At 41.2% G+C, this 17,521-nt stretch overlaps 1 protein-coding gene across 8 annotated transcripts in view; it reads left to right on the forward strand.

The window, feature by feature from the left end:
- The window catches only part of CCDC150 (coiled-coil domain containing 150), a 49,268-nt gene that overhangs the window by 16,598 nt on the left and 15,149 nt on the right, over nt 1-17,521 (forward strand). For 6 of the 8 annotated variants that reach the window (XR_013960689.1, XR_013960690.1, XR_013960691.1 and 3 more), the window contains exons 12-14: nt 393-506; nt 13,223-13,306; nt 16,398-16,505. Coding sequence is in view for 5 of the 8 variants with exons in the window: in XM_080670116.1 (XP_080526242.1) it covers nt 393-506; nt 13,223-13,306; nt 16,398-16,505 (306 nt within the window). In the remaining 3 variants the exon portion in view is untranslated. The remainder of the gene's footprint in view (nt 1-392; nt 507-13,222; nt 13,307-16,397; nt 16,506-17,521) is intronic. The other 2 variants (XM_080670117.1, XM_080670120.1) reach the window with 1 other exon arrangement.

A 17,521-nucleotide genomic window follows, 5' to 3' on the forward strand; every position in this document is an offset into this window, starting at 1 on the left:
AGCAGTATGTTGTAATTTTCAGCATATCAAATATTGAACATATGCTTTTAGATTTGTATTTGGTTAATTATTAATATTTAAATAAATGCCAAGTATCAGAAGAACTTCCATTTCTAGTAAATGTAAACTGTGTAAATTTATAAAAACCCTTCTGCTGAAGACAACTAGAAAAGTTGAAAAAATATAGAAGAAAAGAAAAATCATTTTTAAAATCATCATAGCGCAATCGAGTTGAAAATCCCCAAACATAAAGGTAGAGAATATGTTCATCAGATACTTTCTATTTACAGTTGGAAATGTCGTGTTTAAATGAGTTAATATTTTTGGCTCTGGCATAAGGAGTCTATGTATAGGCAGTAAATGGATTTCTCTTCTCCTTGTGCTTTTCAAAGGTGGACGTAAACACATTAACGCACAGCCTGCAGGCTCTGGAGGAAAAGAATAAGGACCTGGCAGATGAGTTGTCTTACCTGGAGCTTCAGCAAAACGAGGCTGATTACCATGGGGTGGGTATGAAAGGTCAGTCTTAAGTAGGAAGTAATGACTAACGAGTTTTTAAAGAGAGACCTGAGGTCAGGAGATGGGTTTCCTCCCTCCCCCCCCTCCCTCCCTCCCCCCCCCCTCCCTCCCTCCCTCCCTCTCTCTCTCCCTCTCTCCCCCTCTCCCCCTCCCCCCTCCCCCCTCCCCCCCTCCCCCCTCCCCCCTCCCTTCTTTTCTTTCTTTTTCTTTTTTTTTTTTTAAATATATTTTATTGATATTTTACGGAGAGGAAGAGAGAGGGATAGAGAGCTAGAAACATCGATGAGAGAGAAACATCGATCAGCTGCCTCCTGCACACCTCCTACTGGGGATGTGCCGGCAACCAAGGTACATGCCCTTGACCGGAATCGAACCCGGGACCCTTCAGTCCACATGCCGACGCTCTATCCACTGAGCCAAACCGGTTTCGGCTCTTTCTTTCTCTCTTTCTTTCTCTCTTTCTTTCTCTTTCTTTCTTTCTTTCTTTCTCTCTTTCTTTCTCTTTCTTTCTCTTTCTTTCTTTCTTTCTTTCTCTTTCTTTCTTTCTTTCTTTTCTTTCTTTCTTTCTTTCTTTCTTTTTCTTTCTTTTCTTTTCTTTTCTTTTCTTTTCTCTTCTCTTTTCTTCTCTTCTCTTCTCTTCTCTTCTCTTCTCTTCTCTTCTCTTCTCTCTTCTCTTCTCTTCTCTTCTCTTCTCTTCTCTTCTCTTCTCTTCTCTTCTCTTTTCTCTTTTCTTTTCTCTTTTCTTTTCTTTCTTGCCTGAATAACTCAAGCTAAATGTGGCATAAACTCCTATAAATTCCAACAACAGAGGAGTTAAGAAAACAATCATTTAAGGCAGCTATTAAACATCTGCTTACACAGATGATCCAGAATGCTGAAAAGCACAGAGATTGCTAATGTTTTAGAAATATCTGCTCTTCAGGAATTGTGAAGAAGAAACTTGTATTTTCCCCGTCTGACAGTTTCCTCCATTAGGTCATCAGTTGTAAGTTTGATTTCTAAAAGCCATTTAACAAGGCCCATGCATTACAAATAAATGGCAAAGTTCTTAAAATATCTTCTCCAAGTGGTAAAGGGGATTTTAAAGAGATGATTGGTCTGTGAAGAGCGAATACGTTTCCTATTGCCTTTGAATACTTGAATACTTGAAATTTAATCATTGCTTCTGTAACATGCAAATAAGCTTTGGAAATTCCATGGACGCCCTAATGTGAGTCTATCTTAATCTGAACTAAATTCTCTCAAACTGTGTCATAAGCTGCTTGTTACTTCAACTATGAAAAATTACGGAATAAATGTTAAGTCCTTTTACATTTTCACAGCTTTAGAGCCAGCCTGCCTAAGTTTTTCAATCTTGGCTGCGATTCTTTTTGTGTGTTTTTTTTAATTTCTTTATTGATTAAGTTGTTACATATGTGTCCTTCTTCCCGCATTACCCCTCCATCCCCCCACTCATGCCCTCACCCCCCTGTTGTCTGTGTCCATTGGTTAGGCCCATATGCATGCATACAAGTCCTTTGGTTGATCTCTCCCCCTTACCCCCACCCTCCCCTACCTTCCTTCTGAGGTTTGATGGTCTGATCGATGTTTCTCTGTCTCTGGAACTGTTTTTGTTCATCAGTTTATGTTGTTCATTTTATTCCACAAATGAGTGAGATCATGTGATACTTATCTTTCTCTAACTGGCTTATTTCACTTAGCATATTGCTCTCCATCCCCATCCATGTTGTTGCAAATGGTAGGAATTCCTTATTTTTTACAGCAGCGTAGTATTCCATCGTGTAGATGTACCACAGTTTTTTAATCCACTCATCTGCTGATGGGCACTTAGACTGTTTCCAAATCTTAGCTATTGTAAATTGTGCTGCTATGAATATAGGGGTGCATATATCCTTTCTGATCGGTGTTTCTGGTTTCTTAGGATATATTCCTAGAAGTGGGATCACTGGGTCAAATGGGAGTTCCATTTTTAGTTTTTTGAGGAAACGCCATACTGTTCTCCACAGTGGCTGCACCAGTCTGCATTCCCACCAGCAGTGCACCAGGGTTCCTTTTTCTCCGCATCCTCTCCAGCACTTGTCGTTTGTTGATTTGTTGATAGCCATTCTGACAGGTGTGAGATGGTACCGCATTGTCGTTTTGATTTGCATCTCTCGGGTAATTAGTGACTTTGAGCATGTTTTCATATGTCTCTTGGCCTTCCTTCTGTCTTCTTTCAAAAAGTTTCTATTTAGGTCCGTTGCCCATTTCTTGATTGGATTGTTTATCTTCCTTTTGTTGAGTTATATGAGTTCCCTGTAAATGTTGGAGATTAAACCCTTATCAGTGATAACATTGGCAAATATGTTCTCCCATGTAGTGGGCTTTCTTGTTGTTTTGTTGATGGTTTCTTTTGCTGTGCAGAAGCTTTTTATTTTGATGTAGTCCCATTTGTTTATTTTCTCTTTGTTTTCCATTAGGAGCAGTATCAGTGAAGAGGTTCCTTCAGCATATGTCTGAGATTTTGCTGCCTGTGGATTCCTCTAGTATTTTTATGGTTTCCTGTCTTATGTTTAAGTCCTTGATCCATTTTGAGTTTATTTTTGTGTATGGTGAAAGTTGGTGATCTAGTTTCATTTTTTTGCATGTATCTGTCCAATTTTCCCAACACCATTTATTGAAGAGACTGTCTTGACTCCATTTTATGTTCATGCCTCCTTTGTCGAATATTAATTGGGCATAGTGGTTTGGGTCGATTTCTGGGTTCTCTATTCTATTCCATTGATCTATATGTCTGTTCTTGTGCCAGTACCAGGCTGTTTTAAGAACAATGGCTTTGTAATACAGCTTTATATCTGGTATTGAGATCCCACCTACTTTGTTCTTCTTTCTCAGGATTGCTGCAGCTATTCGGGGTCTTTTTTTATTCCAGATGAATTTTTTGAGAGTTCGTTCTAGGTCTGTGAAATATGCCATTGGTATTTTAATGGGGATTGCATTGAATCTATAGTTTGCTTTGGGTAGAATGGACATTTTGATGATGTTGATTCTACCAATCCATGAACACGATATGTTCTTCCATCTGATTATATCTTTCTCTATCTCTTTTTTCAGTGTCCTGTAGTTTTTTGCATATAGGTCTTTTACCTCTTTAGTTAAGTTTATTCCTAGGTATCTTCATTTTTTTGGTGCGATGGTAAATGGGATTGCTTTTTTAGTCTCTCTTTCTGTAAGTTCACTATTGGTGTATAGAAATGCCATAGATTTCTTGGCGTTAATTTTGTATCCTGCTACCTTGCTGAATTCATTTATTAAGTCTAATAATTTTTTTATGGAGTCTTTAGGGTTTTCTATGTACAGTATCATGTCGTCTGCGAATAAGGACAGTTTTACTTCTTCTTTTCCAATTTGGATGCCTTTTATTCCTTCTTCTTGTCGGATAGCAATGGCTAGTACTTCCAGTACTATGTCGAACAGGAGTGGTGAGAGAGGGCATCCCTGTCTTGTTCCTGTTCTTAGGGGAAATGGTTTTAGTTTTTGTCCATTGAGTGTGATGCTGGCTGTGGGTTTATCATATATGGCTTTTATGATGTTGAGGTCTGATCCTTCTATTCCCACCTTGCTGAGAGTTTTTATCAAGCAAGGGTGTTGGATTTTGTCAAATGCTTTTTCTGCGTCAATTGATATGACTATGTGATTTTTTCCCCTCAATTTGTTTATGTGATGTATCACATTTATTGATTTGTGGATATTGTACCATCCTTGCATCTCTGGTATAAATCCAGCTTGGTCATGGTGTATGATCTTTCTGATGTACTGCTGGATCCGATTTGCTAGGATTTTGGCATCTATGTTCATGAGGGATATTAGCCTGTAATTCTTCTTCATTGTGTTGTCTTTATCTGGTTTTGGTATTAGGGTGATGCTGGCTTCACAGAATGAGTTTGGAAGTGTTCCTTCCTCTTGAATTTTTTGGAATAGTCTGAGGAGGATAGGTTTTAGTTCTTCCTTGAATGTTTGGAATAACTCTGCTGTGAAGCCGTCTGGCCCCGGGCTTTTGTTTGCCGGAAGCTCTTTGATGACTGCTTCAATTTCTTCCATAGTTATTGGCCTATTGAGATTTTTAGAATCTTTCTGATTGAGTTTTGGAAGGTTGTATTTTTCTAGGAATATGTCCATTACCTCCAGGTTGTCTAGTTTGTTGGAATAGAGTTGTTCATAGTATTTTTTAACAATCCTTTGTATTTCGGCGGGATCTGTGATTATTTCACCTCTTTCATTTCTGATTTTGTTTATTTGAGTCCTCTCTCTTTGCTTCTTGGTGAGCCTGGCTAGAGGTTCATCAATCTTGTTCATCCTTTCAAAGAACCAGCTCTTGGTTTCATTGATCTTTTGTATTGTTTTTTTGGTCTCTATGTCATTTATTTCTGCTCTAATCTTTATTATCTCCTTCCTTCTGCTCACTCTGGGCTTTTCTTGTTGTTCTCTAATTCTTTGAGTTGTAGCATTAGATGATTTACTACCATTTTTTCTTGTTTTTTGAGGTAGGCCTGTAGAGCTATAAACTTCCCTCTCAGGACTGCTTTCATTGTGTCCCATAGGTTTTGGATTGTTGTGTTTTTATTGTCATTAGTTTCCAGAATGTTTTTAATTTCTTCTTTGATCTCATTAGTAACCCAATCAATATTTAATAACATGCTATTCAGCTTCCAAGTGTTTGAGTGTTTTGGATTGTTTTTATTGTAGTTTATTTCTAATATTATGCCATTGTGGTCTGAAAAGATGATTTGTATGATTTCAATCTTCTTGAATTTGGGGAGACTTTGCTTGTGACCCAGTTTGTGGTCTGTTTTTGAAAATGTCCCATGTGCACTTGAGAAGAACGTATATTCTGCAGCTTTGGGGTGAAATGTTCTGAAGATGTCAATTAGGTCCATCTGTTCTAATGAGTCAATTAGGATTGTTGTTTCTTTGCTGATTTTTTGTCTGGAGGATTTATCCATTGATGTCAGTGATGTATTAAAGTCCCCTATTATGACTGTATTGTTGTCTATCTCTCTCTTGATATCTTCCAGGAGATTTTTTATGTATTTGGGTGCTCCTGCATTGGGTGCATATATGTTTACCAGGGTTATATCCTCTTGTTGTATCGATCCCTTTAGTATTATGAAGTGGCCTTCCTTATCTCTTGTTATGGCCTTCAGTTTGAGGTCTATTTTGTCAGATATAAGTATTGCTACCCCAGCTTTTTTTTCATTTCCATTTGCGTGAAAGATATTTTTCCATCCCTTCACTTTCAGTCTGTGTGAGTCCCTTGTTCTGAGGTGGGTCTCTTGTAACAAGACAGCATATATATGGGTCATGTTTTTTTATCTATTCAGCCACTCGATGTCTTTTGATTGGAGCATTTAGTCCATTTACGTTTAAAGTTGTTATTGAAAGGTAGTTGTTTGTAGCCATTTTTATTTTTTGAGGCTGTGTTCCTTCTTACCTTTTTGTTTCTTCTTTTTACAGCATTCCCTTTAGCATTTCTTGCATTGCTGGTTTGGTAGTGATAAACTCACTTACCCTTTTTTTTGGTCTGTGAAGCTTCTGATTTCCCCTTCAATTTTGATTGATAGTCTTGCTGGATAGAGTATTCTTGGATTGAGTCCCTAGCTTTGCATCAGTTTGTATATCTCCTTCCATTCCCTTCTAGCTTGATGTGTTTCTGATGAGAAATCATTTGATAATCTGATGGGGGATCCTTTGTAGGTAACTCTCTGTCTCTCTCTTGCAGCCTTTAAGATTCTCTCTTTGTCGATAACATTTGCCATTGTAATTATGGCGTGTCTTGGTGTGGGTCTTTTGGGATTCATCTTGCTTGGGACTCTTTGTACTTGAGTAACTTTTTTCTTCCCCATATCAGGGAAGTTTTCTGTCATTATTTCTTCAAATAAATTTTCTAATCCTTGCTGCTCTTCTTGTCCTTCTGGCAGCCCTATTATACATATGTTATTTCATTTTGCATTGTCCCAAAGCTCCCTTAGGCTCTCCTCATGCTTTTAAATTTTTTTCTCTAGTTGCTGTTCAGATTGGGCTTGTTTCTGTACCTGATCTTCTAACTCGCTGATTCGGTCCTCTGCTTCTTCTAGTCTACTGTTGAAGCCTTCCATGGTGTTTTTGATTGTAGCTATATCATTTTTCATTTCTTCCTGATTTTTGCATAGTTGTTGATTTTCTCGTCCATCCTGTGTATGACCATTACTCTAAATTCTGTCATGTTGCATGCTTCTGTTTCACTTATTTCCTTACTTGGCAATTCCTCCTTTTCTTTCCTCTGGGGATTGCTTCGTTGTCTCCCCATTCTGCCTATCACCAGAAGGTTCAGATGTCGAGTTGCGGGAGCCTGGACCATGTGCAGTGGGAGTTTTGCACCCCCCAAGTGTCACTGAAGAACTCTGATACCAAGACATGCGGTTGCTGTGGGTTGGTGGGAACCACGTTCGCTCTGGGTCAGAGTCATAGGCGCTTAGTGTGGCCTCATGTGTGCACCTAGAATCAGGGACCCTGCCTGCGCCACATTGAAACAGAGAACCCACTGGCGTGTGCCAAAAATCAAAGTCCCCTATTGCATGTCAGGAGTCAGAGGCTCCCTGTGTCCATGCCGAGAATCGAGTATCAGAGTCTCTGTTTCTTGGTGCTACCTCGCACTGAGAATCAGGTCCCTGTGTGCACATGCACCAAGAATTGGAGTCACTGGCTCTTAGTGTGAATGTACTGGGAATCAGGGATCTCAGGCACACGTAATGAGGAATGGAGTCTAGTCACTGGTGGTCAATGCTGCCTCTTGTGTGTAGATTCAGGGTCCCCAATCTGCCCAGGAGACTGGGTTGCTCAGTCGCACTGTGTTGGCAGGAGGTCCACTTATGCCCTGCGGTAAGCAGCCTTCTGTGTGCGCTTGCCCTGAATCAAAGCCTGGTGGCTTTGCTCCTTAGTGTGAGTGTGGGGTCTGGTCACGTACGTGTGCACTGTGGAAAACAAACTCCCTGTGTCCATGTACCCAGGCTCAAATTCAGCACTGCCTTCCTGTGTGGGCACAGGGTCTGGTCGTGGGGAACAAACTCCCTGAGACTGCACATCAGGTTCAAATTCACCGCAGCCTCTCTGCTAAGGTGCAGGGTCTGGTCATGGGAAACAAACTCCCCAGGTTTGCACCCCAGGCTCAAATTCAGTGCTGTCTCCCTGCATGGGCGTAGGATCTGGTCGCAGAAGACAATCTCCCCAAGGTTGTGCACCTATGCTCAAATTCAGGACTGCCTTCCTGCCTGGGCGTGGAGATGAGTCGCGGGAAACAAATCCCCCAAGTTCACAAGTCTGGGGTCAAGTTCAGCGCTGTCTCCCTGCATGGGTGTAGGATCTGGTCGCAGAAGACAATCTCCCCAAGGTCGTGCACCTATGCTCAAATTCAGGACTGTCTTCCTGCCTGGGCGTGGAGACGAGTCGCAGGAAACAAATTCCCTGAGTTCGCAAGTCCGGGGTCAAGTTCAGTGCTGTCTCCCTGCCCTGCCTGGGCACGGGATCTGGTTGCAGAAGACCATCTCCCTAGGGATGAGCGGCTAGGCTCGAATTCCGCTCAATCTCCCTGCCTGGGCGTGGAGACTAATCGCAGGAAACAAACTTCCCGTGTCTGACACCAAGGCTCAAAGTCAGGCAGAGTCGCCACTGCTTTGTGTGTGCAGAAAGCCTTATTGTGTGGCTGGGGTCAGGTAGTTTCTGTGTCGCTGCTGCAGGGGTGGCGGGGGAGGGGCTTTGTGACTCACAGAAATCTGCGGCCGGGGCCTGGAGTCCTGGTGTCCCTGGGTCTGCAGCTGTGGGGGCAGGTCTTCTACCAGAGCGGCTGTAGGGTCCTGGTTTGCTCCCGAGACCAGACTGGGTGGTGGCGAGGCTAGGATCCTAGTCTCAAGCAGTTCTGTTCTTCAAGATGGCGTGGTCTCTGTGCCGCCGGTGTCCTCCCCAGAGTGTTTGCGGCGGCCACGGGGTTTTGCCATCTAAGACTGCCCGGATTGGCAGCCCCCTGGAGGAACTGCAGGGACTAACTGTCCCTATTTCACTCACACACACACCCACACATGTCCACACACACCTCTATGGCTCCCTCACTTTCTCACACACTCTCCCTCCCTACCTTCCTGCCGGTCGCCATCTTGCCTCCGCGATCTTGGCTGCAATTCTTGATTATGCTGCTTAACCTTTCTGAGCCTCAGTTTCTTAAATCTGTCAAAATGGGGATAGTAATACTATTATTAGGAGGTTGAGGGTTGTTCAGGGGATTAAGTTAATACATGTAAAGCATATATCAGACATCTAACATTTATGGAATTATTGGTATCCAAATTGACCCTGGGTAAGAAAGCCCTTGAGCTCCTATTGGAGTGACTAGAGCAGGGGTGGGCAAACTTTTTGACTCGAGGGCCACAATGGGTTCTTAAACTAAACCAGAGGGCCGGAACAAAAGCATGGATGGAGTGTTTGTGTGAACTAATATAAATTCAAAGTAAAGGAGCGGAGGGGAGAGCAAGAGAACCGGATAGAACAGCCGGATCCAGCCCGTGGGCCGTAGTTTGCCCAAGGCTGGACTAGAGGCACCGGCTAATTCCCGGAGGTCTCTCAGGCCAGTCCTCCCTCCCCGAGACTAAAGATTCCTCCATGCCCTTTGCTTGTTGGCCAGGACTCAGCTGGGCTTCTTCCCCAATCTCCTGGCCGGTCTGGAAGACCGCCTCTCAGCCTGCGCCCACACCATGAGCAGGCCTGTGGCCTTACCTTGCTACTGACTTTGACAGATCTTGCCAGTGATTTGGTCAAGGTCGATTCTTGCCTGCAGACTTCTTGATAAGGTCTCCCAGTGAGAGCCCACCCCTCCAGCTGCAGACCTGTGCCTCTCCTCTTAGAATCTGCTCTGACCACGGCTGCTCGCAGGCACTGCAGTTGGCTGTAGCTGGCTGAGGAATGAGGTCGAGATTTCAGGGTTATTTTTTAATCTTAACAATACTATTAAACCTATTTCCATTCAGTGCTGGCAGTGTAATTTGTTCTTTGAGAGTTAACACTTGAAATTCTCCATAAAAGCTTCCTTGTAGTCTAACCTCTTATTGGTACACATGAGCGTGTGTTATGTATGCCCTCCCTCCCTCGACCCCCCTCAGATTTGAACTCAGGCAATCCTGATTTCAACCCTTGGCTCCATGTATGTGTGACCTGGGCAGGTTCTTAACGTGTGTGGGGATGGTCCCTAACTGGGGTTCCCGCAGCACACTGCATACCCATACCAGAATAACTGCGACAGCGATGAGAAATTGACCTGTTTATGCATCAGCCTTCACTGTCTTCTACTGCAAGAACAGGAGTTCCTAATCTTTATGCTCCCTGGCCTAGTGCCTAATACGTAACAGGTGCTGAAGAAACGCTGCTGGAGACCACAGAGCGTGCTGTCTGCCCTGCGGACGGGGAGGAGTAATGAGTGCCCACCACAGGGCCTAGCATAGTTGCCCCGCATAGATACCGTTCTCTCACTTTTTCCGCACACCTCCTAGTTTTACGTTTGTTTTTGCCTTTTCAGCGTTGAATAATGGTGTAATTGAGCCCATTCCCACAGGCAGTCATGCAGGAAACCTCTGTGAGAAAAGATTTAAATGTGGGAAGGTGGCTCTTGCTGATTTCAAGTAAAATGACTATCCTCCCCACCTTTCTTTTGGGTTCTAAACATTTCACATAGTGCCACCAGACAAAAATACAGTCCCCTATGCAGCTAGAGCATTAATGACTTGAAGTTAAACAAGAACTGAATCTTAAAACCAGGAAGATGTTCGGGCAGTGTACCACTGGCAGGTGTCCAAGTTGGTTCCATCTGCTGGGGACCTGTCATACGAGTTGTTAAATATTTTGAATAAGATCCTTCTTACAGTCTTCTTAAAAAAAAGCTTTGCCAAAATGCAGTATCTGCTGTTTTTATGTATTCTTTCTACAGCTTCGGCTAACTTTCACAGCTTACCTGGATTTTGTAAATGATTTCAGAAATCATTTTGTGGCTTTCCTGGCAACCTGCCTTCGAGACCTTAAGATAATTTGTTTGCTTCCTGCTTTTCCAAGGAGTTAAGTCTTTGTGTTTGAGTTCAGGGTATATTCTTCTAGCCACTTGCATTTTTCTTTGTAACCTGTTTCTCAGGTGCTTTGCTCTGCATACATACTTAATAACCTTTATAAGTAGTATGTTGCCTAGATTACTTAAGCAACGGTTACTCTCAAGTCTGCCTTCTGCAACTCAGAATTGGAGCAATTCACTCATTTAAGTGGTCTTTCTCTAATTTTTGGTCTTCCATTGATTCTCTTAAGTACAGGGCCTATTCAGAGAATCTGCAAACAGTAATTTAAGTTACTGCTTTCCCATTGATTTTCCTTTGACAACTGGTAACCATCTCTTTTTGTCATAAATTTAAATTTAAATAAGTGACCATGTGTCCAATATCAGATTTTTATTTTGCTTGGATAGTTTTCTCTTATCATTGCATTAGCATTCTCTTTAGTGGAAAAAAAGTCTTTTAAAGGTGTATTTAAAATATTAATAGAATTTCGATATGCCTTTGCTTAAAAGGGAAAATTTTATTGAAGAAAAGGTGCCATTATTTTTAAAATTCCTAGACACCTTTTAAAAGAGACCCAGACCATCTAAGTTATTCCATGAAAAGCCCTTCCACATTCCAAGAAAGCTAATGATTTTTGAGTGTTTGGTATTTGTTCTAGCTGGCATATTTTAGGTTAAATCTAGCCCTTAGTGTTTTTATACGCTATCCCTACACTTTATAGCACTTTGGGGCACATTGATTTATAGAACTTGGAACTGAATTTTAACAATCAGGTTTTTACAGTTATGGTTTAGCTATTTTTACAACATTACTGGCCATCCTTCTTTATTTTTTTACTGAAGATGTGGTTGAAGCATAATCCCAAACTATAATGTTTCATTCATGGAATGATTTTACATCAGAATTTCTGAAATAGAAAAGTTTTTGTAAAGGAGGCCTGTATGTCTTCCACAGACAGAAAATTGATGATTAATTTTATGGTAATACATTAGTATTAGTATTCTATTTTTTTGATGAAAGTCCACATTTCCCTTAGGTTATTTTGAAACCAATTACTTTATTGGTCTGAATGCTTTTAAAAAAATACTTTCCTTTGCCTTAGTGGTAGCAACACATAGAGATTTTTTAAAAAAACTTTAAGAAACAATGTATGAATATGCATATTATACATGCATTAAATATTGCTTTGATAAGACAAATACTTAGATGGTCATAATAGTTAATAGCCCACTGACACCTAATATTCAGTATATGTTTTTATATTGAATGTGTGTAATTTTAGAGTAGATGGTATACAAAGACTAATGACTCTTATGTGTTGTTTTTTTTTAATCAAGTCTAGACTGTCTAAAATGTCCTAATTCTTCTAGTTCAGGCAGCTACTGAGGAGAAAACAAAATCTAGACTAGTATGCCCTCTTGTGCTATCATGAATATATTTGGAACAGAGGAAAATAGGAGTTACATGTTATTATATAGCAATCTAGTTTGAAGTGTGTCTTTTACTTGGAAATAAGTGTGTTGGATTCACAACACTTGAAATAAAAGGCAGTACGAAGTGATGGCTAAAGAATAGCTGTAACTGTCAGAGATAAGGAAGAATTTCTCCCTGTAAATTAATATCCCTACATATATGGTTTCACCATTGTCAACCTGCCCAAAGTTGAATATAACACAAAAGTCTAAATTCTTTGGCTTTAAATGCTTAAAAGGTTCCCTGTTCTTTATTCACAAATAAAGCAAATGTAAGCCAGAAGTAGTGAATGATGTCAATATTTCCCAGGACCTTAAACTCCAGATTCACTGCAGATGGTCTGTAGTTCAGCAGGCAGCTTGAATGATCGAGGATTTGCTTGTGTCTGTACTCACAGTTGATTTGTGAAGAGACTTTTGCCATCAGTGTTTCCTGTTATCAAAAAACAACACTGAAATTTGTTATGGAGGGTGAAACTTCCCTGTTTAATCACTGATATTGTTCCCAAAGTACCAAGAGGACCCAAAATTTAATCAAAAGAAAACTCGATGTTATACTTATTTCTCTGACCAAGTTTGGTGGAAAAGACATGGGGAAAATGCCATTATTAAATAGGTTGTTGGAATGATGGAAATATGTAATTTTGTGAATGATAGAGCTGTCAGTAATGTTTGTCCCAGATAACACCGTGTTTAGTGTTTGATCAAAACAGTGTTTTCCGTTTCTGCCTTTGACACTGATAGCGGAAGCCTCTCCTACGGTCTGAGGGCTGTGACCATTTGCACATCCCGTTCTCTTCAAGAACTGTCTGATCTCAAACTGTATACCTGTAAGCACTGATACAGCCCCCACGTCTGGGCTGGATCGCAGCTGCAAAGGAGAACTGATATAGCAAAAATAGAATTAATAAATAAAGAAGTGCCTCTGGGACTCTTGAGGCACTCGCGCTCCGTGTCTGCCTCCCAGCATGTTGCAGAGTAGGGAAGGAGAAGAGGCAGCAGCAGCCAATAAGTAGGAATCCTGGTTGCGTTGGTATGAAAATGGTGAGGTGCAGATACTTGTTTAAAAGGAAAATGATGGTTCCCTTGCATGCCTGGTGCACTGATCCATGTCTGTGCTTGCTTCATCAGCTTGCCCGACAGAAGGTGGAAAATGTCTTGGGAAAAATTACTCAGAGTAAAAATAAACTGGCCTATGAAAAGGGAAAACTCCAGGTATGAGGCTTTATTTTCTGAATTTTGTTGTCTAACCTTTTAATGTTAGTTGTCAGACTAAATATTGATGAATTTTGAGAGGACCTTGTCTGTCATTTACTAGTTACATAACTTTGGATCAGTCTTCAAACCTCCCTAATTTTGTTACTGCATTAAAATCTAGGTGACTTCTATTTACGGACCTATACTATAATGGTAAAACCTTAAATCTCGAAGCCAAAGACCATTCTGTGAAGCTTTATTATAATTGTTTAATGCAAGGTCATTTACTGAGAATGTAGAGAGCCTGTGTTCTCTCTCTGCTGAATTTTTTCTAACTTTCCTAAAGAGAAATAACCCTGGAAATTGGTTCTCTGAGGCACCAGAATAGATGAGTGAATTGGGATGATACCACTCTTGCTTTGCAAAGGTTTTGTTTGTTTTGTTTGAATAAAGATTTTATTGAACTGTAACACATATACAGAAAAGTACACAGGTCACTGCCTAGAAAATTTTCACAAAGTAAAGCTACTCGTGATCAGCACTCAGATCAAGAAATAGAACATTCCAGAACTCATTGTATAGCCTTTCCCAGTCACTATCTCCAAGAAAGGTAATTCCCATCCCCACTTCTGACAACTCAGATTAATGGTTCCTGTACTTGAACTTTAAATAATAATACAGTGTATATATTTTTGTATCTTGTTTCTTTCACCCAACATTATAATTGAGAGATTCATCTATGTTGTTTGTTATAATTCTTTGGTTTAAATTGCTGCTTGGTATTCTATTATATAAATAGTAGAGGTCTGGTACACAAAATTCGTGCACTCGGGGTCCCTCAGCCCAGCCTGTGCCCTCTCGCATCCCGGGAGCCCTCGGGGGATGTCCAACTGATTGCTTAGGCCCTCTCCTAAGCCATCGGTCGGGCATCCTTAGTGCTGCCAAGGAGGCGGGAGAAGCCATGAGCCCGACTTCTGGCTCAGCGGTGCTCCCTCTGTGGGAGCACCCTGACCACCAGGGGGCAGCTCCTGCATTGAGCGTCTGCCCCCCGGTGGTCAGTGCGCATCACAGCAACTGGTTGTTCGGTCAACCGGTTGTAACAGTCGCTTAGGCTTTTATATATATAGATTAGCTTTAAAAAAGAAAAAAAAATCTGTGCTATGCAGAAATTATCACAATTTCTTGAATGTATTTTCACACTTTGGCAGTTCAAGGAGTTTTTACTCCGAAGCTCCTTGCAAACTGTGAAAGGGCTAACATTGTAGGTATGTCCTGCTTTATTTCAAATGTACCATAAGTAGTGAAGAAAAAAAAACCCAGAAAATGTATTAATTGCATTACTTTAAATACTTGCCTTACAAAGCATATCCAAATAAGAGTTCCTTTCCATCTCCCTCTTAGTTGTCTCAGTGTCCGTAGTGTTATATTGAGTACCTGCATCTATGTCCGTCTGTGTATATTTGGGCACTTGAAACAATGTGCGGATGTGACCTCGCCCCGAGTGTCTGCTGTTCCGGAGGCTGGCTGATGCGCTGGCCATGGGAGCTGCGTGGGTAGTCGTGGCAGAAACACCCGAGATCTGGGGCCGCGGGATGCATTTGCTTCTGTGTCCTTTCCCATTTGACTTTCCTGAGTTAGAAATCCTACCGAGTAAGAAATTCAGTGTAAAAACTAAGGGCCATCGATAAGAACACGTTATCTGACCAGCGTTGTGGCATTTTACCGAGTACCCCCAGGTGAGGCAGGGCAGATTACCTGAGGAGCGCTGGGGCGTGGGGATAGTCCGTGATGTGCTGGAAGAGAGGCACGTTGGGAAGTCTCCCGTTATGCAGCCCCTTTCCATTGGGTTCATAGGTTGACCTCTGCTTGTGTTTAAAATGAGAGTAACCGCTGCATCAACACCTCCCTTTAGAGGCAGCTTTCATTCTGAACCTTAAGTGGAAACCACGATGACTTTCTACTCGTGGCCTCGGGGATCCCCAGCACACGCTTTTCTCTGTGCGCTGTGGAAAAGGACAGAAACCAGAGAAGGAAGGACCTGCTGATGGCTCAGGACACACTGTGCTCTCAGGCAGCCTTTCAGAAAACACTAGAAGCACTCAGAGTCCAGCTCTTTAACTGTCCAGAGCTCCAGCCACGGGAGCTTGCCCCCCGGATAGGAGACAAGAAGATACCACGAGAGAAAAAGTTGGTTTAAATAAAAACTTGGGGGTGAAATTTTTCCTGATTTAAGAATAGGCTCAGTAAGGTTAGTTGTTGATTTGTATGAGAGAGTTGGGAATAAGAGGAATAAAATGTAGAAAAACATAATTTGGAGATTTGTGAGTAAATATTATTGATAATCACTTTCCCCAAATGATCAAAATCTTTAAAGGCAAAGATACGAGTAGTCACTTTTATGAGTTAGTTCTAAAACACAATTCAGCATATAATTCCATTTATTCAATTTTTGTAATTCTGCCAGTGAAAACACAAGACTGTCTCCTTGCATGTTGACAATTCTAATGATCCATATTTTTAAAAAAGTTTAAATGCCAGATACCACAGTTCCTTTAAAATTGAAAGTTATTACCTACAAAGTGTCACTGTTATATGCATGAGTCATGTTAACACATTGCGGACTGGTCACAAGAATTCCCGCTTCATAAAGTATCATACTTTAAAAAGATATTAGCTTATAAGAACATGTAATAAATAACTTCAAAATGCAATGGGTATTTAATTTTAAAGTGTGCCTTTAACATTTATATAAAACGTTTTTTGTACTCGTTCAATAGAAACTTAACCTGGCCACTGGGTAAAGCTAGCAATAAAACTACTGGTCCACAATGTGTTAATTTGGAGTTTCCATAAGCAGTGGAAGCCAAGTGAATTATCTCTGTACATGTAAATGGATTTAGCTTGTTTTAGCTGATGAAGTCGCTACGTATTTCAGTTGAGATAACATTCTTTGCATTATTAGAAAAAATTAAGATTGCTTTTTACTGGTTTTAGGGACTCTAAATTTGTTTTGAAGCTCATGAAATCTTCTTTTCCTTTTGGAGTATATAAATATATACACAGTATCTTATTAACGAGGCTTCTTTTTGTTACTCTTGCCTTTTCCCAGATAAAAGTGAAGCAGCTGGAAGAGCAGCTCCATTCCTTCACCGAAACCTGCTCCCAGAATGACCATCTGCGCAAGCTGAACAAGGCTCTGGAGGGCAAGTACGCTCAGGTGTGATTGACAGCACAGCAGACGGCTGGTCAGCTGTTCTAACTCGTTTTTAGACACGGATGCCTTTTTCCCACCTTGCCATACAGTGCCAGAAAGATGAACATTCTCTCACTTAACTCAGCTCAACAAGCATTCTTTAAACACACAGTATGTACAAGGTTCTGCTAAGCCAGTGGTTGGCAAACTCATTAGTCAACAGAGCCAAATAGCAACAGGACAGCGATTGAAATTTCTTTTGAGAGCCAAATTTTTTAAACTTAAACTTCTTCTAACGCCACTTCTTCAAAATAGACTCGCCCAGGCCGTGGTATTGTGTGGAAGAGCCACACTCAAGGGGCGAAAGAGCCACATGTGGCTGGCGAGCCGCAGTTTGCCGACCACTGTGCTAAGCCATCAAGGAGTTCACAAAGATGCCTGAAGCTCGCTCACGCTCTAATTTGAGGCTTAGCAATGTGCTCAATAAACTTTATTATGGAACAGAAAGTAGGACTTTCAGAAACAAAGCAGCTTGTATTTAGAGCATCGTAGGAAGCACATTACGAGGGAGCCTTCTGACTTTGGGCAGACATGAGGAACGAGTCTCTTCGGATTTTGAATTACAGGCAACAAGACACACCTGCATCAGCTGTTTCCTTAAAGGGGTGTTAGCAGAGCAGGTGCTTGCTTGTCAGTATGGTGACTGTTGAGATTGATAACATTTTTAATTGATTTTTTTTTTTAGAGAGGAAGGGAGAGAGAAATAGAATTAAAGCCACAACCTAGGTATATGCCCTGAGTGGGAAACGAACCAGTAACCTTTTGGCGTACAGGACAGTGCTTCAGCCAACTGAGCCACCCAACTAGGGTGAGATGGATAACATTTTAACAAACGAATAGAGAAAGTTAGATAAATAAAATATATAAAATATTCTGCGAGGAAAATAATCCAGGAATGTGTTACTGAAAGAAAGTGATTCATTTCAGTAATTTACAAATTTACCGTGTGTATTATTTTTAAAAACATCTCTGCCACTCTC

The sequence above is a fragment of the Plecotus auritus genome (genome assembly GCF_963455305.1).
Source record: "Plecotus auritus genome assembly, chromosome: 5".
Taxonomy (NCBI): domain Eukaryota; kingdom Metazoa; phylum Chordata; class Mammalia; order Chiroptera; family Vespertilionidae; genus Plecotus; species Plecotus auritus.